At 39.7% G+C, this 27831-nt stretch overlaps 1 protein-coding gene across 1 annotated transcript; it reads right to left on the bottom strand.

The window, feature by feature from the left end:
* Nucleotides 1-332: 332 nt before the first annotated feature.
* Nucleotides 333-27030, bottom strand: TMEM165 (transmembrane protein 165). Its single transcript, XM_068975330.1, has 6 exons — nt 26824-27030; nt 16493-16718; nt 6416-6591; nt 5688-5870; nt 1874-1979; nt 333-1109 (listed from the first exon to the last, which is right to left on the bottom strand). The coding sequence occupies exons 1-6, from the start codon at nt 27028-27030 to the stop codon at nt 1033-1035; spliced, it is 975 nt and encodes a 324-aa protein (XP_068831431.1). The 3' UTR covers nt 333-1032.
* Between the last annotated feature and the right edge of the window lie 801 nt (nt 27031-27831).

Genomic DNA, 27831 nt, shown 5'->3' with positions numbered 1-27831 from the left:
TTGGTGATGCTATCCAACCATCTCATCCTGATGCCCCCTTCTCCTCTGCCCGCAATCTTTGCATCAGGGTCTTTTCCAATGAGTCGGCTCTTTGTATCAGGTGGCCAAACTATTGGAGCTTCAGCATCAGTCCTTCCAGTGACTATTCAGGGTTGATTTCCTTTAGGATTGTGAAGGCTAAGATAGTGGTTTAAAACAGTCAACTTCAGAAACTGGTCTATAAATACCAATATGACTTTGATAAATTAGGAAATTAGGAGCTAGTGTAACACAAGGAAAAACAAGCACTGGTCATACCACTTTTATTTATGTTGTATGTTACATTGTTTATTCAATATAGAAAAAATATGAATACACTCACAGTATTCTCTTAATTTGGTAATTCCACATGGTCAAATATTGACTGTTACTGTATTGGGTCTTCTACCCAATTAAAAAAGAGGAAGAAAGGACCTGGCAAACAGTTGTCATGTTAATAACAGCAATACCTTTCTCTTGCTCTTAAAAGACAAATTTTGAAAAGACTTCTGATTAAACTACTGCTTACTGGCTCAGGAAAATGTTTTAAAAGACAGAAATTAATTCATTCTTTCCCCCAGGAAGAATTTTAAGGTAAACATCTTAAAACACCCGGTTATCCAGGAGAAAATTTATATTCTTTACAAAGGGATCAGTCAGTGCTGAAAAAAAATCAAGTGGCAGACCCCCCTGAACAATGGTTCTCTATATAATACTATGCCCACCTCACCCCCAGCCAAAAAGGAAAAGCCAATAAAATAAAAATGGACTTTATAGTAACATAATTATGCTGGAGAAAAGGAAAAACTCACACAAGTATCAGATTTCTTTTAAAACTCCATTTTGCAAATAGAATCAGTGATTATTTCTTTTGGACATAATACTTCCATTAAGTGGGTCAAACTCACAAATCAATGCTACAAAATACAGTATTTTCCATCACTTTTAGTTATAATATACACTATGTACATAAAGTTACCTATCTTAAACTAAATACAAATGAACAATAGCACGTTAAAAACCAGAATCGGGACTTATAAATAGTGCAGAAAATGCAAACGCCAAAAATACAATGCCTCCTATGATTGTCACTGTAAGAGAACAGAAAAAAGTTAAAGGCAAATTCCTCTAAGTCATGATGTTGCCTATTCTTCTAATAAACTCACATTAAAAAAAAATTAGAAACACTTCAACCTCATTTCCACAGTAAAATACTTAACGTGCCCAACTCTAAACAGGTAAGAATCAATTTATTTTCCAGCACTGTTTTAAAAACAATTATATTAAATTCAGACAATGCTGATAGGCAACAATAGAACTATAACTCATCTTAAAAGCCAGTTATGGGGGTTGAAGGAGTAGAAAGGCTCAAAAGGGAGGGGATATATATACATATAGCTGATTCACTTTTGTACAGCAGAAACAATATTGCAAAGCAATTTTACTCCAACTAAAAAAAATTATAAAAATTTTCAACAACTTCTGAACAAGCAAAGAGACTATTTCTATTTCATTTTTAAGATCAGGTACATAGGAAATTTTCAGCTGAATCAGTAAATCACCTATGATTTCCAATTCCGTATATGTTTCAAAGCTTAAAATTTCTCAAGTGTCCACATAACTTGACAAAAAGCTACTGTGAATCCAGTAATGCTTTGATGTGACTTTATATTTTACTAACATCTACACATGTGAAAAACAGCCCATGTTTGCAATAGCAGAACCGATACGCTGGACTTCTGATTATCGTAACAAAGACATAGTTTACTTTTGAAGACACACATTCTTTTTCTAACCTCAGTGATGCTAAAAGTTAAATGGTATTTTCTAATTAAAATAAAAATAAAAGACTTACCAGTTCTGACGGAGATTTTCTGTGCTATCATTCTTCCTCCAATGACGGCCAGTCCAGTGCAGAGGCAGTGTCCCACTGTTCCCCCCACTGCTACACCATAGGGATCCTGGAAACAAGGGCAGCGTTAATCTAAAACCAAGGTGGAAACCGCCACCTGAGAAAGAGGACTACTTTCCAGCCATGAAAAGAGGTCAGCAACAACACCAAAGCAGGAAAAAGATCTACAAATTCAGGTGTGTAATTTATAAAATGGGTAATGGCTGCTTGAAGGAATATGTTCCAATTATACCTAGGACTAGAGATAAAAGGAAAATAAACTCAATGTGCAAGATCAAAAAAACCTAATCCAGTCTTGCAGCAGTTGCTAACCCTATCTCACAGGCAATATTTCACTCAAGTGAGTGCTAAGGAGACAGCCTGGACACATCTTCCCTCAGGCAGTATTTGATACTCTCTAAGAAACTATGCCAGCCTTTACAGTGTTGTCTGATGATGCTTCCCAAGAAGAGACCGTGCCTCTCAGCCTCTGCTGAGCTGAAGCACCAGGACACAGCATCATTCAGTAGACAACTGCCACCAAGGCAGACTGGAGGCACTCAGACTGGGAGACCAGTGAAAGTTTTCCAGGAAAGACAGCACTGAAAGACAAGCTGGATCACCTGACTTGGCAGCAGGCCAGCAGCAGGAGACAGCCGTGAAACACCTGTGTGTTTCTAGAGAGAACCAGTGACTCACAAGGAGTCCATCATGGTAGGAGGGGGTGTGTCATGAAGCCTTGAGTTTAGACTTTTTAAGACACTGACTGGTTTCTAACTGGGGAGTGACATGACAGGTTGTGCTTTAAAAGTTAACTCGACAGTGAACTGGAGGGAAAGAAGACAAAACCAAGTGATGAACTGAGAAATTCCTCCAGTAGCCCTGGGAAGAGAATGCTGGCCTGGACTGGCATGGAGCCCAGGCAGAAAAAAGCAGATAGATTCTGAGAGAAACTGAAACATGACTGATACATCTTAATGACAAATGACAGGTATGAAAAAAATCAGACTTGACACTCAAGTTCCTCACCCATAATTCTCTAGATGAATTGTAGTGATACCAAGGTGAGTAAAACAGGTAGAGGAATAAAGGGAAACGGAGAAGGGGGTGTGGATGCCAACAGAAGTTAAACGTAGAGAAGTTCAAGAGTCAGCTGGGGTCGCAGGAGAAGCAGCGATGGGACTGAAAGTAATAATCCCAGGAGAGCAGGGCGGAAGGTGTTGGCGATACGGTCATGAGGAAGGCAACACTGAAGGATGACAGCAGAGAGGAGCCCAAGGGAGACTGAGCAGGTGACCAAGCAAGTAGCCTCCCAAGAAGACCACAGCAGGACCCATCCGTGGCCGCAGTGAGCTTAAAGCACCGCTGAGTCAGAAACTGAGTCCAGTGTGTTTAGCAAGCAAGGAAGTAGAGCCAACTCCTGTTCCCATCACAGCCAAGCTCTTCGAGGCTGAGGGAAGTAGGGCACGAAGAAACTTTGTATTTGGAAGAGAAGCAGAATTAAGGAAGGGGTAGAACTTTTTTAGATGAGAAACACTCGTGCATGCTAAAATGCTAACAAGACTGGGCTGGAAGGAAGGCAGAGATTCTACGCTTTCAGTGGAGCACAGAGGGCTGAGACCCGAACAGGCAGGAGAGGACTACCACTGTGACGGGTGGCAATGAAGAAACAACTTCTGCTTTCCTCCGTGAAGCAGGAAGCAGGCCCATTTGCTGGGGTGGGCAGTGTGTGTGCCAACTGGGGAAATGGAGACAACTGGAAATGTGTTCATGCGGAATGGAAAAGTGGGACCGCATTCCACAAATTCTGTGCATCACACCCTGTAAAACTAACAAGATGGTTTCATTCTATTTAAAAATGACACCTGAAAAATCACTGGATTAAATAAAATTAAATGGTTCCTTTAATACAGGATTTTTCAGTCTTTGTTATTTTGTATATTCCATCTTCAAAATGAAAAACCACGTTATAGTATTTGCCAAATTTACTGGACCTTGGAACCTTTTTCCTCAACCTTTTTCTTTGTTGTCGTTTAGTACCTATCAACATCTCAGGGCACTAGAGGATTCTGTGAAATTCAAAGTGGGAATGCTGAATTCTACTGGAAACAAATGAAGTTTAGACTAAAATGGAGTGAATCAGACTACAGCATGGATTATACAAAAAAGTTGCCCCCCCAAATTAAGAATATTAAAGTAACAAAAACAGACAAGTACATCTGTGCCCCTGAAGAGCTCATTACCTGTCCCTGTGGTGCTGAGTGTAGAAGGCAGCTAACACCCAGTGCCCCCTGTGTCTGGGACCCCACATGCATTGTCTAGTTTCAGCCCCAAACCACCCAGGAAGCAAATGCTGCAGTCATGTGCTCACGTGGCGAGAGACTCGACCCCAGGAAGCATTCACTGCACTGCTGGCAGGCAAGCAGTGGGCCACAGGAACCCAGGGAATGTTGAGCCTGTCCCAAGTTACTCTGGGCCATTTAGGTGACAGTATTAGGAAAAAAGCAACGATTCCGCCATCATGACATCTCACATGGCAGAACCACCACCACCACCATGAAATGATCACTTACTTTCAAGTGCCAGTTCTGGCAATCTGAATGCCAGTAAAAAAGGCTATAAATCAAGACAAACAGAGGGCAAAGCCATTAAAATGACATTTAAAAAGAAAGTTTATTTTTAAACATAGGACTCAAAAAATTGAGTTCCCTTTTTTCCCCAAAAAATACAACATTTTTGAGGCTTCTTTGACAAAACTGTCCAGCTTTAACTATTTTAGCCCTGGCCTTCAATTCTTGTTTTATATTCTGAACTGCAGCCTATGCTGAGCAACTCATTCTCTTATGGTAGATACCTCCTAGGAGTTAAAAACAAATTCAAATCAAGCTTGCTATCTAAAATCTTATCATCTGACTAAAAACAATGTGATTTAATAGATATAAAATAAGAAATAGCATCAGTTAAGATCAACAAGAGCTGAAAAGTAGCAGCATTTCTGTCCCACAACTGTTTCCTCAGCAGATCTTAATCCGTGTGAACAACAGACCCTCATGTAAACTTTACTATTCCCTTCAAAATAAATAAGGATTTAACATTTTCTTTAAAAAGTTATCTTTAACAGAGTGGCACCTGACAACTCTGAACAAGATACAGGAGAAATGCCTAGAAGGCAGACAGTCTTGGCTCTAGTCCTTGTCCTTGCTACCAACAACTAGCTTCTGTCCTAGTGACAAGCCACCCAGTCTCTCTGGGCCTCAGGAACTGATCTATAAAGAAAAGGCTAGGACAAGATGATCTGAGATCTCCTCTGCCTTAAATCTTAGGACTGAGTAGCCTAGGGCTAAGACTTAAATTTTCTAAGTAACCTTTGCAACACTCAAATAATTTTTTAGCACAAGGAATGGAAGAAACCAGAGATACCTACTTTTAATGCTTTAGGTGCCAAATTGGCCTTTAATAATTATATACCAGTTTATGTTTTCAACAAATATATAAAGGAAGGTTCTGAGAAAAGAAAAAGAGAAAAAAAAACTAAGCCAAAACAACAGCCACACTGTCATTTTGGCAAAACTCAAAGAGGAGTCAAAAGAGAGTAATCTGACTGATTGTAGAAACTGGGGAAAGGTCAGTTTTAAAGGTTAGCATTGTTATTAGACCTAAAACATATTGTCAAGCATATGAAGTCATCCCTTGACCCACCTTGACTCTGTCCAGTGACCTCTGGAGCAAAGTAATGATAGTTTTAATACAGAAGCAGTTGTCTCCAAGTACCACTTACCTCTCTAGCTGCCAAAACAATTGTAGTCAGTTGAGAGCGATCACCCCATTCTGCTAAGAATGTTAATGTAAGAGCCTGAACAAAGATGGGTGAAATAAAATGCAGCCACTTTTTCTGAGGTATTGTTGTGCTTGTACCAGTTTCAACATCTCCTGGTCCATTTAAGAGTTTGGTTCGTTGAAACTAAATTAAAAAAAAAAAAAAAAAAGACAGTAACCCCAGAAACCAAGCCAGTATAGCCCAAAATGCTTAATCTTTCTTTTAAAGAGTGTTTAAAGTCTATGGGAATATGCTCTCAGAAGCTAAAGTTATGTTGATCCCAACTTATTTTTTGAACCACTGGTCTCATATGGCAACAAATGCAATATTCTCAATTTTTCCAATTCTTCTCAACAAAATAAATAAAACATTTATTGATCACTTGTTACCCTAGATGCTGTGGAAAGAAACAGGGAAAATTATAAACAAGTTCCTGTTTTTCAGGAGCTTATAATCTATCTAATTAAGAAACCTGATTACAGGTGTTCAATATTTATCCCTGAGGCCCTTCTCTCCCAGATTTCCACTAACCCAGTCCTATCACAGCCAGATTTAAGAATGGAAACCAAACAAAATAAGCTACTTCTGTGTAGCCCACACATCTCACAGATATGGATGACCACTGAAAAACTTCTATATCGTGTTTACTCTTAATATTTGAGTGCCTTTTTAACCGCACTCTGACTTACTTCTTCATCTTTTTTCTTTAATTCTGCTTGAACTTCTTCTAGTTCCTCTTGACCTTCATCTGGACTCATCTTTAAGCCTTCCCGAAGCATTCTAATGCCAAAAATGGCAAATAATGCAGTTGAAACATAGTATGTATACACCCTGGGGATGACAGTGGTGGCATAACCAAACAAAACTGCAAGAAAATGCAATGATGTGTCTGATTAATTAGCAGATTATACACCAACCCAAGAAACAGCTAACTTCAGAAGTCATCATTTACCCCTGTTTTAAAGGGGAAATGGTCCACATTAGAAGCTAACAGGTAAGAACCTTAAATTCTACTTCTTTCTCTCCACTAATATCGAGCCCTTACGTCTAACCAATGACCTATCTATCACAGTTTAGCAAGAAATCAGTGGTGCAGCTGAAGGTGGCAGAGGTTCCACACAGACTCTCGGGAGATCTAAAGATAATCATCTCTTCAGACACCTTCCGCCAGAGGCTGGCTTGCCACAGGTCATGCAGGGCACAGTTCTTTAGTTAGGAGAGTAAGTTTGATGTACTCTACACATCTCATCATCTTATAACCTGGAAGCTATATACAACTGTCCTACATGATATTTCTTCATCACAGATCTAAGTTACAAACCTCTATCGTGAAGAATCATGACAAGATTCTTATGTGGCATGATTCAAACTATGCTGCTTTGCAACTATTTAAAATAAAAATACTTTATGAAGGAAAATAATTCCATACATATATATATATATATACACACACATATATACATAACAGACTCAAACTTACTCAGTATTATTCTTTCCTCTCATTAAAGTATAGAGGGATAACTGTATAAGTTACACAAAAAACTACACCAGGAACTATATCAAGAATCCAAACCCTAACTGTGAAACACATTCACATTGATAATATAAAGTTAGTAATTTAAAACTATGGCAGGGCCAGAGGGCATTTCCATATATATAATAAATACAATTACTCTTCACTTTACCAGCTCTTTTTCTAAAATGGGCACAACACTTATAAAACTGCCTAATCGGATATATAACTGCACAGGTGAACCATTCCCTGATTCATTATATTACAAAATGAAAAAGACTTTAAAATCATGTTTAGAAATGTAAGTCTATGCTTCTGTGCATATCAATATATAAGTTATACACATATGTGTATAAATGTGCTCCCCCCCACACACACAATACAGACATATTTTCTAGTTCTGTCCACTGAGAAGGCCCAAATGTCTCAGTAACAATGAAAGTTCGAACTTTGCACTCAGCTCTTGGTTTCTAATGTGTTTCCCACTAAAAGGCTCTTCAGAGAAATTGCTAATTCCAGGACCAGGCAAAGTAGGTATAAGATGAACCTGCACTATCTTGTTATATTAGGAAAAAAGGAAGAACAAAAACAAAAAATAGCATGTCACAAGGACACAGGAGTCATCAGCCTGGAGGGGTTCCCAGCTGCCCTATCTTGGGTAATTTAAGGAACAATATAGTTAAGTAATTAATTATAAACCACTGAAAAAAAGGAGTTCATCAGTTTACATTAATAATAAACAGACAAACCAATGTGAGTGGGGAGAGTTCTTTCTTGGAATAGCATATCAGGGCTCACTGGTAAATGTGGATGGGGTTTTGGAATTAGCCATTATTTTGCAAGCATCGAGGCAGAGTTCAGATCATGTAAGAGCCATCAATTGAGTAGGGTTATCTGTACTGTCTTAAAATGTCTCCCAAAAGATTACAAATTAACTGTGAGGGAGGATAAAGACAGTGTAGCCTTTACTGGGAGACCATCAGTGAGGGACAAGTGGGCGCCTCGTGCTTCCAGGTGAGACTCTCTTCAGAGGGGCACCCGTCAGCTCTGCGGGGTTCTAGTCAAGAATGCATAACCCCAACCCAGTCACGAGGCAAAAACCACACAAACACAAAATGAGGAGCTGCCCATTAAAGGGGGAGGGGGATGTAGCTTCGAAGAAGTATTATACATAAGAAAGGCCTATAGAAACATTTCAGATTAAAAACTAAAGAGAACTAAATGCATTATCTGACCTCGACTAGATCCTCTACAGGAGGACAGAGACTATTATCAGATCAACTGACAAAATTAAAATATGGATGATAAGATTAACGTATCAACCTATGTCTATAAAGATGTATACTGTGCATATATACTTTATAGATTTATAAAATGTGCATATTGTACACCTAGAGATACATAGAGATATAAAGAGAGAGGTCACAAATGCTAAAGAAAATGTGGTAAAAATGTTAACAGGTGAATCTGGATAAAAGGTATATAGGTATCCGACGATCTTATTTTTGCAACTTTGTAAATTTAATATTTTTGTAGATGTAATATGTTCCATAAATGGTTTTTAAAATTTTAGAAAGAAATGCAGCAGATCTTTTAAATCTCCTCAATTAAGTTTTCCTTTTATCTTCAGATAATCTAAAAGAACTACTTACTGACACAGTCCCATGATTTCTGCCTTGACATCTCCATAGAGAGCAAAAAACTATCTGGCACTCTAACACTGTTCTTCTTCCCCTGGTTACTGTCCCTCTATTTCCTCTTTCTTTGGAAGCCTTTCCTCAGACACTTGAGTACTTTGGTTCTGTGAACAATGAGAGGTTATTTCTCTTTAAGCAAGTGATTTGCATCAAGTCAAAAATCACTGACTTACAAGTGATTAAACTGAAAACATGTGGCACAAGAATATTAGTTGGGGGGAATAAATGGGCCAAGGGTTAAAAACTAGGCGGAATGTCAATATTTACGGTACCTTCTTTTTCAGAGATAAGAATGTAACTAGAAGCAGGGGATGTCTTAGAAACCAAGAGAATAAAAAGATGAGAAATGCCCATGAATGTGGTAAGAGGGGCTCATTAAAATGAAAACTGAACTCTGTAATTAGGAAAGCTGATTACTGAAGGCTTTGAAACACAGAGTTTCCAGTCTGCGGAAGATGAAGTTTGTGAGATCTATTTCCCTAAGTTCAACTTCCACAGGCACATTCTCACATGCGGGTCCTCCATGCCCACATCCCTTCACAGCTGCCCTCTGCCCCTCTACCAAGATGCCTTTCACGCAGCTTCCTACAGTGCCTTTCTCACAGCATAAAAAGGTATCCTAGGGCACCAAAGAGAGGGTCTGAAATACTGATACACCTAGTCAAGGCATCATAAACCAGAGATGGGGCTTCGGTCCTCCCTGTCTTACACAAGTTTCTGATGCCGTGGCATTGAAATAAGAGCGTGACAGGCACTGGAAACAATGGCCGTGGATGAGAAAGAGAGTCTTTTGGCTTCAATAAGTTTTACTTAGAAATTGTGGTTCTTTCATCCCCAAACCAGGGACATGCTCTTCCCTAAGGCAGAGTCTTGCTATAACAAAGAGAGCATCACAAAGATACTAAATCTCAGTGGCTTACTTTCCCATGCAGCTCAAGCCTAGCTGGGCTTCCAGGCCCAGTCTCGCCAGCCAGCCATTTTAGAATCAGAATTCTAAACAGACAATTGCCATGGACATATATCATGTTTATTAAGTTAAAAAACCAAGTAAATGTTTTCTGATACAAAATAAACCTGACTTAGATGGTTTACTATGGACCAATTGTCATAGCAGTGTGACAGACATTTTTCATAAATTGAATGAGCTAAATCTGTAGCTCCAAGGCCCCATTAAACATGTAATATGACACAACTTTAAAATCCCTTATTGATAAAAGTACACTGAAATTAAAAATATTTCAATTTTCTCAATTACTTCCTTCTAAATATATCCAGTTAAACAAAGGACCTCTAAATAAAAGACTAATATGTATAAGTACAGTCATTTGATTAATTTTAGAAAAATTTCTTTGCTATACTTGATGGTATCCAACTGCTTTTAACAAAATTGACAGAAGGCCTTATTAAGCTGTCAGTTGGTAAATCACTTGAAATCACTTGGTGATAGACTAATATGTGATTTTTAGCATATAACCCAGGAGTTCAATGAACTGAGTGACAAGGCTATAACAAAATTCCTTCCTGTCTGCTTTTGTGAATAAAATATCTCAGCCCTTATATCTATGTTTTTTTTTAAAGATCAGAATTGAATTTAAACCTAGCTTCATTCTAGCAATAAGTATAAAAAATGGACAATTTTAAAAGTACAGTTCTATCATCTCATTACGAGATGCATTTCCAACTTTTAAAAAATGTTTAAATTTGTGATGTATTTTATTATGATCAACTCTGTCCTAGTAACCATAATTCAACTGATAAAAAAATTTTAACATTTATAGACTTAATAAAGGAAATTTTCACTATGTTCTACAATTCAATTTAAAGGTGTTTTTGCTACAGATAAATATGACAAAGTGATCCACAGAAGACTTTCAAGCAAAAAATTTATCATAGGGATAAAATTCTGTGAGGAAAGTAAATGACAATAAGAATTAAAGGAGAGAAAAGAACAATATAAATTTCCAAACGTTTATTTAATATTAAAGGAATGATGGTGTTGGTAAAGCTAAGGATCAAACTCCCAATGGTATTTAGATTCCACTGGGTGTATCTTATTTTTGGCCACATCTCAGCATATGGAACTTCACTCACCAGGGATCGAACCCACATTCCCTGCAATGGCAGCACAGAGTCTTTACCACTGAATCACCAGCAGAGTCCACCATTGGGTGTATTTTAAAAGAAAAGGGCAAGTAGACCCAAGACCTGGGACAACTGGCACAGGCCCACTCTGGCCAAGTCAGGAAGAAAATCAATGGTAACCTTACAGCTGCCTCTTGTTTAGTTGCTCAGTTGTGCCCGACTCTTTGCGACCCCATGGACTGTAGCCTGCCAGGCTCCGCTGTCCATGGGATTCTCCAGGCAAGAATACTGGAGTGGGTTGCCATCTCCTTCTCCAGAGGATCTTCCTGACCCAGGGATCAAACCCAGGTCTCCCACATTGGCAGGCGGGTTCTTTACCACTAGTGCCACCTAGCAAGCCCACAGCTGCTCTATCTCCCAGCTCATCCCTTTGAGGCCCTCATCCAGATCTGCCTTGAGTTTTCTATGGTGGCTCCTCCCAAGGAACAAACTCACAAAAACTGAGAAACTGCCTCTCTTGATGGGTCTGAATTTTAGTGAGAAATTTTGAAAAAAGCTAAAGACAGGAATGCCAGATGGAGGCTGTTCAGACATCAAGCTCTCTTCACGGTGGGATGTAGGAGGAGACACTCTCAGAACCGCTGTATCACCCAGCAGCCCATCCCACTTCCACCAGGCATCCCTGGTCACAGACCCAACACATTTCTAGGCAAGCAGTTGGTTCTAAACAAGTATCTATTGAATTAATTGTAATTAAGGGCTTCCCTGAATGGCTCAGCGGGTGAAGAATCGGCCTCCAATGCAGGAGATACAGGAGACCTGGGTTCAAACCCTGGCTGGAGAGGATCCCCTGGAGAACCGAAATGGCAACCCACTCCAGTATTCTTGCCTGGAGAATCCCATGGACAGAGGAGACTGGTGGGCAACAGTCCAAATCCAAAGGGTCACGGAGTTGGACACGACTGAGCAACTAAGCATGCATTGCAAATAATGTGAAAATATCCAAATAAATGGTTCAACAGTTGTGTCCTGGGCACAGCTGGGCCATACCTAGATGCAAAGCCTTTTTATGATAAGGAGGGAGAGAGCTAACTGGTGTAGAACTACCAAGATGGCTTGCTTGTTGTATTTCATCTAATCTTACTATTCTTTAAGGATGGTGCTAATATTATCCTGAGTTTACAGCAAAGATTCTCCAGGGGCTTAAATAACTTAGAAAGTCATAATGGACTAAAAATATAATTATTTTCCAATCACTTTTTAGCTTCAAACCTTTTCACAATAAAGTCTTAATTATCAAACAGATGACAGTAAAATGTTTCTCAAAGGAAAGACTGGGGGCCCATAGCTCCCCCGACTGTGTAGCCTCCAGGCTTCATCCCCCTCTCCCCGCAGAACCTCTTATCCTGAAGAAAGCCATTGGAAACCCTTGGATTCAGAGTCAGACACAGCTGCCTCTGAATCCCAGCTCCACTGCCTGTGAGCCATGGACAGATGATATGTCCCTCTCTCTGTCCATCTACACCAGGAGAGGGCTTGCCCTAAAGAGGCCCTGAAGTGTCATGCACACAGATGGCGCTCAGCAGACAGCAGCCACGTGACCTGCTCCTGTTTGCATAATGAGCAGGCAGTAGAGGCTGGATTCAGCCCCAGGTTCAAGCTGTCAGATTCCATGCCTTTCCTGCCACTTGCACCCTCCAAAAGCAGCTCCAGGCCCCTAAATAGAACGCAGAGAAAGGGCTCAGGATGCAAAGGCAAGCCAGTTTAGGAGCAAATCTGGAATGCTAACAAGAAAAAAAAACACTGTCAAACTGGAAATTTCACAAAGGAAAGCAATATCCCCACACTTACAGACTGCTGAAATTCGCCAGCACTGAACTCAACCATCTAGGGTGCATCAGTTCAGTATGGACAAGGCTGATGAGAAAACAGAGTGGCAAACAGATCTGAGCATCACAGCAGGGTTTAACCTGCCCTGAAAGACTGCTAAACATGCATGACATCAGGGACTTCTTTCGTTCTGGAATTTCTTTTTTCATCAGTTTGCAAATGCAATATGTATTTAAATACTGTATAATAAATGTTAAAACACTGATACGATAAAAAAAAAAAAAAACTATAACAATTTAACGTTCAACATACCCCAAATTACATCTTTGAAACTTCTTGAATTTAAGATGAAAAGTGAGAGGGGACACATAGTCTTTTAATGATTTTAGAGATATACAGGGGAAGAGGCTTGAAGACCACTGATACAGCCTGTTCCTTCAACGAGTCCACGTGAGGAGCTGTCAGTGCCAGCAGTCAGAGGGAGACAGGCCAACGGTCAGGAGAGAAGAGATTAGCCCTGCTCAGAGCTAAGGGAGAGGAGCTAAACCCAAGCTAAACCCAAGCAGAGCGGGGAGAATGTATGGAGCCAGGTTCCGAGCAGGGAATGGGCAGAGAGAGGACTGTCTTCCAGTGGTCCTGAAAGATGGAAGTTTCAAAAATAAAATTCTCTGGTATTATTCAAACTCATTCCAAACAAGTGACTTCACCATTTACAACCTGTCCCACTTATCCTATTTCCTAGAATCAGAATTTGCTTTTGAAGAGAAAGTTGTTTTTATTGTGAAATATGAATAATGCTAATACCCAAATGTGAAAAGTAGTAAATTTTTAAATTCAATAAAATACGCATTATGTTTAAAAAGACAGACTTTAACAAGCATCTAAGCAGCCAGTAATAGAACCGGTCCCATACTGTGTTTCAGGAGAAATTTGCTGCATGCTGAAAGAGAAGGGTGAATGAGTACTTGAAATATAAGAGCTTGTTTTAATACAAACCACAACCCCATGAGGCACTTATATACTATCTCCAGTTAATAGAGGGGGAATTGAAGCCCCAAGAGGTTAGGTAACTTGTCATTAGGTTAAAACATGGCAGAATTAAACTTTAATCCAAGTTTGATGCTAAGGGGGAAACTTGTTCTTTTCCACCCAACTACATGGCTCAAGGTAGCTTCTGAATCAGAGACTAAAATATGTTCAGTTATTTAGTGTAAGGTTTACATTCTCTTGGTCCTAATTTTTTTTAAAAAAAACTGAAGCCTATATAATAGTAACTCAAATAGTAATACAAACTGGGACTCTAAGAATGTTTCATTCCTTTACTGATAATGGGTAAGAATAGCTTAATAGTACACAATACACTGAACGTGATTCCTCATTATTTGACTTCCAAATATCCACCAACAGGAAACACACATTTCTCCATGGTGGCTTGAGTCCTATTTCTTAGATATCAGATATAAATAAATTTATCTGGACTTAAAAAGAAAAAAAGAAAGCAAAAATATCCATAGTGAAAGCAAGGATCAAGGCACTGACAGCTCCTTTCACCTGGACTATCTAAAGGAACAAGCTGGATCGGTGGTCTTCAAACCTCTTCCTTGCTTATCTCTAAAATCATTTTGAAAAACTACTTAAGCCCTCTCACTTTTCATCTTAAGTTCAAGAAGTTTCAAAGACCTAATTTTTGGTATAGTGGGTAAAATTGTTACACTTGTTTTTTTAAAATGTTTGTCTTTTAAGTGTTTTAACATTTATTACACCATATTTAAATTCCTATTACATGTGCTTGCTAAAATCTGTCTTTTTAAACATACTATAATGAGTACTTTGAATCAAATATATAATTTTCCTAATTTTTCCATTTGGATATTAGCATTAGTGAACAAATGAGGAGTATGTATCTTCAGTAAGTGGTGCTGGGAACACTGGACAGCTACATGTAAAAGAATGAAATCAGAATACTCCCTAAACACTAGACACAAAAATGAACTCAAAATGGATTAAAAGACCTAAATATAAGACCGGGCACTATAAAACTCTTAGAGGAAAACGTAGGCAGAAGATTCTTTGACATAAATCTCAGCAAGATCTTTTTTGATTCACTTCCTATAGTAATTAAAATAAAAACAAAAATAAACAAATGGTATCTAATTAAACTTAAAAGCTTTAGCAGAGCAAAAGGAAACCATAAACAAAAGAAAAAGACAATCCTCGGAATGGGAGAAAATATTTGTAAACAAAACAACTGACAAGGGATTAATCTCCAAAATATACAAACAGCTCCAGCAGCTCATTATTAAAAAACTAAATAACCGAATCAAAAAATGGAAGACCTAAATACACATTTCTCTAAAGACATACAAATGGCCAAAAAGCACATGAAAAGATGTTCATCATCACTAATTATTAGCAAAATGCAAATCAAAAGTACAGTGAGGCATTACCTCACACCGGTCAGAACAGCCATCATCAAAAAGTCTATAAATGTTGGAGAAGGTGTGAAGAAAAGGGAACCCTCCTACACTGTTGGTGGGAATATCAACTGGTACAGCCACTATGGAGAATTATATGGAGTTTCCTTGAAAAACTAAAAACAGAACTACCATATGACCCAGGCGGGCATATACCCAGAGAAAACCATAACTCAAAAAGATACATGCACCCAAATGGCGACTGCAGCCCACGACAGCCAGGACGTGGAAGCAATCTAAATGTCTACCAACAGAGGAGCAGATAAAGAAGAGGTGCACATATGTACAACAGAATGTTACTCAGCAGTAAAAAAGAAAAAAAAAAACCACAATAATGCTATTTGCAGCAATATGGATAGAACCAGAGCTAGTCATACTGAGTAAAGCCAGCGACACAGAAAGACAAATACTATATGACATTGCTTATAGTGAGTGAGTGAAAGTCAGCCAGCCGTGTCTGACTCTGCAACCCCATGGTCTATCCATGGGAAACCTATTCTCTAGGTTTCTTGCCCAGAGTGGGTTGCAACTCCCTTCTCCATGGGATCTTCCTGACCCAGGGATCGAACTCAGGTCTCCTGCATTGCAGGCAGATTCTGTGCCGTCTGTGCTACCAGGGAAGCCCACAAATTACACGTGGAATCTAAAAAAATAAAAAAAGGGTAGGGATACAAATGAACTTATTTACAAAACAGAAGTAGAGTCATGGATACGGAAAACAAGCTTATGGTTACCAGGGAATAAGGGCAGGGGGAGGCTGGGTGGCAAGAGATAAACTGGGAAAATGGGACTGACATATACACACTACTATATATAAAATAGGTAACTAATAGTAACCTGCTGCACAGCACAGGAAACTCTACTTAATGCTCTGTAATGGACTAAATCGGAAAAGAATCTTAAAAAAAAAAAGAGGGGCATGTATCTTGATTGTGAATAGCTAAAAATTTAATTTTAAAAGTGCAATATGGTTTTTAGGAATTTTTGTACTGAAAACATTTTCTGTTTCCTAAGTTCTGGAGCACAAACCAAATTCCAACATAACTGTGTGAACGATCCAGTGATTCAATGCTGTCGTGCACATGTGTGCTCAGCCACTAAGGGGGGCCCTCAGGGCGATCATGCTTTCTCTTAAATGCAGTGAACTCATCAAGAGGAAAAAGCACTCACCTGATAAACACGTCATTAGGCCCAAGGCAAGCATAGCACCAGCCAATACTGTCAAACGGTTATAGCGCATTGCCATGATGGCTGCTATAAAAAATGTCTTATCACCCAGTTCAGATACAATGATAACTGATATGGCAGCCACAAATGCATGGATAAATCCCAAATTAGTTTGGGTAGCTGGATCTTCTTTATTGGTATGAACTGGAGCAGCTGGTGTAAATCCTTTCTGAAATTAGAAAATACATATTAGCTGTTTTTTAAAAATAATAAAAATAATAAAATAAAATAATAATAGCATTATTTTAAATTATTTAACTTGTAGGTGAGTTGAAATTGTTTTTCTATTGTAGTCATTAGACTTATTTACTGTCTAACCACTGCCTCAGTGATGACAGCAACCTCTGATTGATGGTTGTTAAAATGGAAATCCAAGCACAAGTCTACAAAACAATTTAGAAAAAGAGCAGAGACCAGCTCTAGCCACATATTAAAATCACCCTATTTTCTAAATGCATGTGAATTGAGTTCTTAGCTATGCCTCATTCAAATCTTTGTTCATAATTTAGGTGTAAGACCTAAGGTATCCTTATCAAACTTTCAAGTAACAGGAAGCTGAGAGAAATTTTATGAACACTTAAGAGAACAAAGCAGGATCTGAAAGCTCAGTAGGCTAGAGGACGAGCTGGCTCTAGCTAAGCTGAGATCTAATATCACTGGATATATGGATGGTCCTACACCAATACCCTAGTCTGTAACGCGGCCTAATACAGAAGATAAGCTGAGTTTTTGTTGCTGTTAAGGCCATTTTGAGTTGCAAATGTGACAATGTTCCAAAAAAGCACCAAGCACTTTAAAGAGTTAATGACAAGTTCAGCTTCTGTGCCTCACAGTCCTTCCCCAAAGTTCTATACTGGCGCTAAGGCACCACCGCCCTCTGAAGGTAACCTCAGACAGAAGAGACTCTAAAACCAGGGGCTGGCAAGCTACTGGTAAGAGTAGATCCAGCTGAAAATGACTTTTCCGTTTTTATGGGATTGCAAAAAAAAGAAAAAGGGAAGGAGGGAGGGAGAGGGTTGGAGAGAAGTAGGAAAGGAACATTAGGCAACAGAGACCTTAAGGGAGCCTACCAATATGTGGCCAAACCTAAAATATTTATTACCTGGCCCATGACCAAAAAAAAGGTTTGCTAACTCAGGCTCTAAAACAATCACATAAGGACTGGGCACCTAATGTTCCAATAACTGAAAAAGTCTATATGAAAGTCTCTGCGGGCCCGAGAGGTAGAAGTAAAAAGTTACAGGTGGCAGGTTATATATAGCTGAACACAGAGAAAAGAGTTCTACCTCACCTCACGAGGGTTTCCAGAGGCTGAAATGCACTGCTAGCCTGCGTGCATTCTCAGTCGTGTCCAACTCTCTGCGACCCCATAGATGGTAGCCTGCCACACTCCTCAGTCCGTGGAATTTTTCAGGCAAGAATATTGGGAGTGGGTTGCCATTTCCTCCTCCAGGGGGCCTTCCCGACCCAGGGATGACACTAGCGTCTCCTACATTGACAGGCTGATTCTTTACCCTGAGCTACCTGGGAAGCCCATATGACATAAACTTGACTCCCAAAGTCCACGATAAGGATCAGAAAACTTTATTAAAGCATTACTCAGACTAGACCTCTAAGGTAAAGATTTGGGAAATTTAACAATTCAGAAAATATTTGGCATTAGGGCTAAATTGAAAGGGCAGCCTTGGAAGGCCAGCTCATGATTAACCAAGTAACATTTGTTCTAGCTTTCTCTCCATCATCATTTTAATTCCAACTATGCTGGTTTTCTTTTGAAAATGAGTTTTCTTTCTATTTAAATACCCTAAGTGCATTAAACATGATTTAAAAAATATGCATTTTCATTCAGTTTTCACTAATGCAACATTTTCCTCTTGGAAATACTTTTTGTATGAAAAAATCTTGTTGCAAAATATTTAGGACCTGAAATCCAAGAAAATATTTTAGGAATATATATATACCATTTACAACCAATTTCAAACAGAAAATGTTTACTTTTAAAAACAAACACAATAGTGATCAAAACACATATTCTCAGGTTCTTATTTCCCAGCTATAAAACAGAGGCCACATAGCCTCTCCATTCCTTTATGAAATCATGAGGATAAAATAAAACTTGCCTTATAAGCACAAAGCAAAACAAAAGCTGATGCTTGTGAACTGTGGTGTTGGAGAAGACTCTCAAGAGTCCCTTGGAAAGCAAGGAGATCAAACCGGTCAATCCTAAAAGAAATTAACCCTGAATATTCATTAGAAGCTTAAGTTGAAGCTACCAATACTTTGGCCACCTAATGTGAAGAGCCAACTCACTGGAAAAGACCCTGATGCTGGGAAAGATTGAAAGCAGGAGGAGAAGGGGACAACAGAGGATAAGATGGTTGGATGGCATCATCAATTCAATGGACACGAGCAAACTCGTGGGTGAGCAAACTCAAGGAGATAGTAAAGGACAAGGAAGCTTGGCATGCTGCAGTAAATGGGGTCACAAAGAATCAGAAACAACTCAGTGACTCAACAACAGCAAAACCAAAACTATATATTCTTAAAATCTTTCTATTTACAGAGCATTAAAAAAAAATCAACTTATAGTTTTTGTTATATATTGAGCTGATCCTGGATAGCCCAAATTAGTGTTAAACAGCCACCAACCATGGTGTGATTAAGAATTTTAAAAAAAAGTATCAGGGTATTATGAAGATGTGTGTGTGTGTGTGTGAGTGTGTGTGTGTGTGTGTGTATACTCAATTGTGTCCATTTGTGACCCCATGGACTGTAACCCACCAGGCTCCCCTATCCGTGGAATCTTCCAAACAAGAATACGGAGTGGCTGTCATTTTCTCCTCCAGGGGATCTTCCCGACCCAGAAATGGAATCTGCATCTTGGGCAGCTCCTGCATTGGCAGGCGAATTGTTACCACTGGGCCACCTGGGAAGCCCACTATGAAGACAGAGGATTTAAAAACTTAAAAGGTTAATAAATGCAGAAAATGATCAATTACTATTCATTCATTTGTTGTCAATTACCCAAGTAATTACTATGTGCAGGGACCAGCTTCTTTTCCTAGTTGATCTTCAGAGGGGCAGAATGTAATGGTTAATACATGGGTTCTGGAGTCAGACTGTCAGCGTTCGTAGCCAAGACATTACTGGTTACTGTATGACCTTGGGCCAGTAAGTTTACCTCCCTGTGACTCAAGTTACGTCTCTATGATGAGGGGTATCTATCATAGATTGATAAGGTTGGTGTTAGGATTAAATGAATTACTACACGTAAAGCCCTGAGAATGGTGCCTAATACACAGTAAACAGTTACAGTTAGTTATTCCAGCACACCACAAACGACCAGTTAAATCATCCCAAAACTAATTTCCTCATGACCTTAAGCCTAGAACATAAAATACAAATACTTAATTCTGGTAACTATACAATATGTCCCATGTAATCACATACTAATTCCCAAAATGAATCTTACATTTCCTAGTGAAGGATGAGCCAGAGCAACACTGTCCAACAGTAAATAATGCAAGCCACATAATGTAATTTTTTAATTTCTAGAGAATTTCTTAGCAGTCCAGTGGTTAGCCAGATATTAAACAATAAAAACAGATAAAATTATTTTTAATATTATTTTATTTAACCCAATAGACCCAAAATACTACTCTAGGAATATTTTTCAATTAATGAGATATTTAACCCTCTTTTTTTCCTTAACAAATCTTCCAATGCTAGTGTGTATCTACTCACTGCACACATCTCATGCACCTCTCAATTCGGACCTGCCACATCTTTTCAAGTGGTTAAGAACAGTCACATGGCTCATAGCTGTAGTACTGAACAGTGCAGTTCAAGAGTACGAGCTTTTGGTAACCACAAACTTTCTATCATGCAGTCCTACTTCCCTTCCTACCATCCTATTATCCTCCTATTTATCTAGATTCCTCAAGATCCAACTTCTGTGGAACCTCTTGAGCAATGCCTACCCCAACAACTCCAGCCCCTAAGGATCCCACTCTCCTCAAACTGAAGGCATGCTGTGGGCAATGAGTCATGGCAAGTACATAACGGAAATAGTTTGAGACAGGAACACTCAGGGAGTTAAACTTTTTGTATTAGAAACAAGTATAAACATATTGTTATCATTTGAAATAGTTAAAAGAGACAAAATAAACTAAATGCCCATACACAGGGAACTGATTAATAAATGGTAGCTGCATTTACTGGAATATTATGGGCTGAAAGTAAGAATGTTTTATATACACTAGTAAGAAAAAAATCACTAAGACATTTTTAAGTTGAAAAAAGTATGTCCTACGTATGTGGTCACTGTATTATGTTATGGGGTGGAGAGTCAGGCAGGTTTATAAAGTATACACACAGTTGCTAATGCTCAAGAAATCTCAGGAAACAGTAACAGTGGCCAGGGAAGGAACCAGGATGACTAGAACAGGTGTGGGCAAACTTTCTCTTAAAGGGCCAAATATTTAACCTCTTGGGCCATAAAAGTTTCTCAATTGGTGCTATGGTCTGAGATCAGCCATAGGTAATACTTAAATGAATGGCCGGCTGCTGCTGCTGCTGCTAAGTCACTTCAGTTGTGTCCGACTCTGTGCGACCCTATAGATGGCCTCCCACCAGGCTCCCCCATCCCTGGGCTTCTCCAGGCAAGAACACTGGAGTGGGTTGCCATTTCCTTCTCCAGTGAATGGCCTAGCTCTATTCTAATAAAACTTAACTTACAATAAGACGCAATCAGTGGTAAACTAGTTTGCTGACCCCTGAGTTAGAATACAAGAGGAGACACACTTTTACCTTTTGGATTTTTCACCATGCTCATGATTAAAGACACCTATTATGCCCCACTTCAAAAATCACTTGACCCAATCTCTTACCCCAGCCATGGATGATCAATTCTGCAAGCTGTAACTGGCTTCAGGCAGATCCAACCAGAAAATAACTGTTCTGCACACCCTTATTCACTACACTACCCAGAAGTGTGGAGGAATCAAACTCTACGGGCCAACCTTTTACCAATACCGAGGAATCAATTCTGAGGTTCATTTCATAAAGCTCCTGGAAAGTCTCAACAGGATGTGTGCTAGTCACTCATGGAGCAGATAACTTGAAAATTCATGAGGTACATCGACCTCCTTCCCTGGACTGACAATTTGAAAGAAAACAGGCTTTATTCTGAGAACAGGGAGTAAACCATCAGATGAATGACTGGAGTAAGATAAGAAAGATAAACTGGGCCCACAGTGAAACGCCTGTATGTTTATGGAGCAGCTAAGAGGTAAGGGAGAAGCCTTTTAAAGTTTTTGAGTAGAAGACACAAACGTAATTAAGGCACCGTGACTAATAGATCAGGACCAGCCACTGAACCAATTAATTAGGAGGTCTACTGCACAAGACTCATGTTGAAGACAAAGGAAAAAATCCTGTACATGATGAGAGAGAAAAATTATAAAATTTTTAAAAGGCAAAGAATCAAAGATACTATTCATATTCCTCTAAGGTATATGGGAAAGAGGAATAAAAATAAGGGGCCTGGTTTCACACATGTTCGACTTGAGGATAAAAAGCATTTCAAATAAAGATTTCCAAGAGGTATGGAAATCCAAGAGATTTCAGAAATGAAACACCTGAGTTTAGGCCAGCATAGTCTCAAAGTATGTATTTGGTTGCTGGCAACCTGAATTTATCAGCTAGAGCTTTGCAAGACTAGATTTCTAAGGGAAAAGGCAGAAATTACACTGAAAAAAAATGAGCTTCAGACAATGTCTATATTTAGGGAAGGGAGTGGAGGAGGGAAACAAAGAGAAAATTGTCTTGGATATTTAGAGAGGCAGGCAGAAGAACACCACAGATGGTCAAGTTAGGGGCAATCATCATTTCACTGAGCTACTAACTAAATGCCATGGATTTTCATAAACAGTTTTATTTGACACTCAAAACCTTAAAGCTGTTATCCCAATTTAACATAAAAGAAGAAACTGAGAACCAATAGGGTTAAATAACTTCCTCAAGTTCACGCAAACTGAGGTAAGAGTAGGACTCTTAAAAACATAGAGAGTTAACAGTGTTAAAGAAGAACTGAAAAAGAGCCCTGGATTTAGCAATTAATTAGGTTACAGGTATCCTTCAAAAATGAACTTTCAGTATAAAGACATGGGATGACGCCAGATAACAGAAGACTAAAGCAAGGTGAAAAAGCCGCTAATTCTCTAGTTAGAAATTTCATTTATAAAGCTGAAGAAAAGAAACTAATACAAGCAAGCAGTTAAAACAACTGCCTTTCCCCTCCCCCCTTCCAAACAGGAGAAACCTGTGGGAATGTGTAAGCAGATAAAAAGGACCCAAAGAAAAGGAGAGAATAAAGATACTGAGGAAGTAAAGTACTAGAGGTCAGGAGTATGGGCACAGGGAGAGAGGAGGTATGGAAAGGGTGATAGTTTTGCCCATTACAGAAGGAAGGCAGAAAGTACTAGCATAGAAGCGAATATTTAGATTAGTACAGGAAGGTCAGAGGCAGTGACTATAACTCCAATTTTGGCATTCCACTGGTCAGTTGCACAGCGTTAAAGTAATGAAATACACTCTTCTCCTCAGTACAAACACCATTCTTGCAGATTTGGATCTAAAATCCAAATTATTTACATCCTAAGAGTAGGGTCAATAACTTATAATTAAAAACTAAAGACAAAAAACTTAATAAAACTCTTCTTTACTTAAAGTTAAAATTAGTTTGAAATTGAAAAACTGTGAAAAAGCACCTTCATTTAGAGAATAACCTTTTATTCTTTAGAATAAAAATATTCTAAATATCTAAAGATTCTTCCCTTTATCTTCAAGAAAAGGAAGAAAATAACAATTAACAATGAAAAAAATAATTTCTAGTTCCAGAGTTCAAATGAACACATATGTATTAAAACTCATACAGATAGCTGCATCAGAATCTCCATCTACACATAATGAAACTAGAGAAGATGAAGATGCTTTCTTTTAAACAAAATCTACAGCCTGCTACCAAGAAAAAGATTGATGTCCCTGCAAAAATAAAAACAAAAGTCCCTCAACAAGTTACCACACAAGAAGTGAGATTATTTGAAGATAGAGTTAGAGGAAAGCGCTTAAAACTGGCTTATAACTGTCTCCTTGCCATTGCTTTATTATATCAAGTCAGAAAAACCTTTCCAAAGTTGAAAAAATGTGTGTAAAAATACATGTGTAACTTAAACCGCGACACCATTGATAAACTTGGTTTTAAAAGATGACATTAAAATAAATAAAATTACATTTTATTATAAATATTCATGATCGTCTTTTTGTGGATGGCTTAGCTTTTTAAATATTTTTTATGAATTTACTGTTAATTCATATCAGAATAATATATTTAACAATTACATTTTTATCTTAATGAATGTTCATGTTTGCTTATATAAATGTTATGGTTTTGCAATGTGTTTATAAATTTTGACATTTGAAATGTATTGTTTCATTGATTTTTTAAAAATTAACTGCTCTGATAGTAGAACACCAACAAATAAATGCAGTAACATCAGATCACTTCATTCTGAAGCAACAATGAGTAAGACAAGGGTCTTCATGCCTGATAGCTTCAGTCTTAGCTGTAAAGAGGTTAGAACTGGGAGTTTGGATTGGATGGAGCAGGACTGAAACTTAATGAAAACAGACAAAAGTTTAAAATATTGTGTGAAAGGCCTTTGTGTTAAAAGATACTACATAAAAGAAATGCCAAGAAATAGTAAAGTAGAAATACAGTATAGAGAATTTGTTCTGGGTCAAGTGGTAGGCTTCTGTGGATTTATCAACAGTGCTTTGCAACCAGAGCAGTCCTTCTTTAGTCTTCCAGAATACACAGCAAATTACAAATTACCTCTATTAAATCTATCTGAACTCCCTGACCTAAAGAGACTTAATGCTTCTTGGAGTTCATACTCGCGACAGGAAAGAAATTAAGAAAAAACTGAGTATGTCACTAGAGGTGAACTGCATAAATGAAAGGACCCCAGTGATCAACAGGGCTTTTTTCATGGGTTTGTGAAATGCGGTTTATTTTTAACTATAAGTTCAGAGTAAACTCCCTCAACTTTTTTTTAACCTGATTATAGAGAGAGAAAAAAAAATCCAATGTAGAAAATCCTATTAGAAGTTCAGTAATCTTGCTTCAAAGCACCCTATGAAATACAACTACATTTTTACAATACATCTTACATTTGAAAGCTCCCTAATAAAGATTTTTTTTTCCCTCTCCATTTTCAAAAGAGGAAACTAACATAGTGGCATGAAAACATATATTGATGTACCCTACACTTTTAAAAGATCTGTTGCATGTAGCTGCAAAGCAAAACAGTTGAAACTTTTTGATATTTGGTGATGCTGAATCCCTTGCCTACATGGCTATTAAACTTAACTCTGATGATATCTTACTTCTACCAAGTGGACAAAAAAAAGCAAATGATACTGACATTACATAGTTTAGAAAATATGTGGGGAAAAAAAAACCTCTTCCAACATACTGTAATACAAGAGGAAAAAAAAAAAAAAACCAACTCTTGAGCCAAAACAAAAAGTTACATGAAAATACAATTAAAAACAAAATAATTAGATTCTACTAAAATACAGAAAAAGTTCCTAGTGTCTAAGAAGAACCACCACGAATGTATCAAAATAGAAAAACAAAAATTATATTGTGCCTATCCCTTCCCTCCACACCCCCAGTTTTAAAGACAGGATTCTTCGGACACTTAAATATGGTCACTGGACACTCTTGCCTTTTTTTTTTTTACACAGCTATACTTCTCCCAGCTGTCTAAAAGGGTATCAACCGGCATACCTACCACTATTTGTATCTCAAAAATCACTATATGACCAAAACTTTAATGTAAGACCTGGAAAATTACATAACCCAAAATACTTATTGCTTTAAAATAAACTTCGAGTGAAATGACAGAAGGCTAAAAGATGAACATTAAGAATGAATTTCATGAATCAGCATTTCAGTTCAATTTTGGAAGTGGACATGGCAAGCTGGGTCAGCTGGATCCAGAAGTCACAGGCAGGAGAGAGAAATCACTCTAAGTCAGGAAATTTCAGGGAAGTCTTCAGAGAGGAGATAACTGGCTGCTTCTTGAAAAGTGGGAAAGGTTCTGATCAGCCGGCTTCAAGCTCATTAATCCCCTTTTACTTATAGGCCTTTGTTGGAAAGCAACAGAGCACATGGCAGGCCGTGGATGTGAGTACAGTGGTATGACTGGGAATGGGGCTAAAAAGCCTGGAGGGGTTGACTGCAGTCAGATTACCAAGAAACCTGAATATCCTGCTGAAGAGGCTGGACTGAAATCAGTAAGCCAGGCAACTCACTGACGATTTCTGAGAAGGAAAATGCAATTCAATGGTAGGAAGATTAGTTAGGTGAGGACAGGCTGGAGGTAGCCTGGGGTGGAAATGTGATGGTTGAGTGCCCGTGTCCTCTACTGGAAGACTACAGAGGATCTGAGTTCAGAAATCCAAACTGGAGACGAGGAGAAAGCTCAGGACCCAGAGTGGAATTAAATATAAAAACGCTGCTGAGATTTTGAACACTAGTCACTAAGTGATTCTATTAACACAAATTAAGATGTTAATATCTACTTAGTGAAGGCCAAAATGCAAGATTCTGGTACACTTATAAATTTAGTCTTTGGCATCCCACACTGCTTGCATACAAAGACAGACTATTCCTCTGCATTCCTCAGGGTTACTTCCTACAAGCCAGAGCACGTTTTTAACAGTCACCCTTCCTTATCCACATATATTTGGCAAAAATCACAAGTTGTGCAGAACTGAATTTGGTAAACAGTTCGGGATAAGCTGTTTCAACAATGAAATGGCAGATGTTATTATTCTCAGAGAATAAGAAAAGCCTCCCAGCTGCCCTCCGTTAAAACTTTTATAGTTGGGATGAGTATTTCCAGTTCTCTAGGATCCATCTGATCAACAAGACGCCCCCTTCCTCAGCAGCATCTGCATCCTCCCAAACTAAAGGTTTACAGTGGCCTCCCAGCTCTGTTCTCCCCTCCCCCATAAGGAGCCGGGCGAGGCCAAGGCCCACCCGGGAAAGGCACACTCCCCGGTCTTCCACCCCGGGAAGCCGGGGCCGAGGTCCCCTCCTCGCGCCGGCAGCCTGAGTCGACGGCGGCGCTCCGGCGGCGGCGAGCCTGGTACCCGGCGCCGCCGGCTCCGCAGCCTCGCCCTCCCGGGCCCGTCCCGCTCACCTCGACCCGGGCCGGCTCGGGGCCCTGCACAGCCGCGGGCTGCGGCTGCAGCTGCTGGGCAGGCGCCGGCGGTTCCTTGTTCCGGTGGCTGAGGGCTTCGTCGGGTACGGCCCGGACCCCGGCCGGGGCCCACAGCAGAGGAACCAGCAGGAGCAGAAACAGCCCAGGCGCAGATGCGCGGCCGCTACCCCGGGCCGCCGCCGCCATCCCGCCCGCCGAGACGGCCGCGGACCGGCGTCTCCGGAGGAAGTGCGGGCGACTGGAAGCTTCGACCCCAAGCCGTTCCTGGACGCGCCCCCCACGCCTCGCCGCCGCGGCTCAGGGAGGAGCCTGCAGCATGCGGGAAGTAACCAACGGAGGACGTGAGACAGGGCGGGCCGGCGTCTACCGCCGGCGACTGGTCCTCCCCCAGCCCTGACCACACGACTCTGCCAACTGTCTCAGTGCGGCCCGGCCCAATTCCTCCGGGCCCCGCCCCTGCCTTTGACGGCCTCCCATTGGCCCGGCGTCCGCCTCGGCGTCGTGACGTCCTCGGGCAGGTTGAGATGCGGCTCGCGCCCTCCTTCCTTTGGACCTGGCGCTCCCGAGGTGCTGGGAGCCCCGTGACCGTCCTCGTCTCGCATCCTTCCCGCGGCCCACTCTGGAGCCTCTTCATCTCGCTGTGCCCACCGTCCCAGAACCGTGCGGCTCTATTTCTTGTTTCCTCCTGAGTCTTCTGCCCTAATATCCAGACCGTCCCCCCCACCCCCATCTCTTCTCTTAGCCTTCCCTAAATGTCAAGTTAGTTCGGGCATCCTGGTTACGTGGCACTTACGGGAATCGCCACGCCTTAGACAGGTTCCTCACTTCACCGATTCTCGGTGCCGTCTCCGACCCTGGTGATCTACTGAGGACAGTATTCTTGAGCTTCAAGATGCGATTATGTGAACAAACCTTTGAAATGAGACTTAGGAAATAACAGAAGAAAAATTTCAAGCTTTGTTTTAGATATTGTTTGCCTATAATCAC

Source organism: Capricornis sumatraensis, chromosome 7 (genome assembly GCF_032405125.1).
Source record: "Capricornis sumatraensis isolate serow.1 chromosome 7, serow.2, whole genome shotgun sequence".
NCBI lineage: Eukaryota > Metazoa > Chordata > Mammalia > Artiodactyla > Bovidae > Capricornis > Capricornis sumatraensis.
Note: the sequence above shows the minus strand (reverse complement) of the source record. Positions and strands in the feature narration are given on the sequence as shown.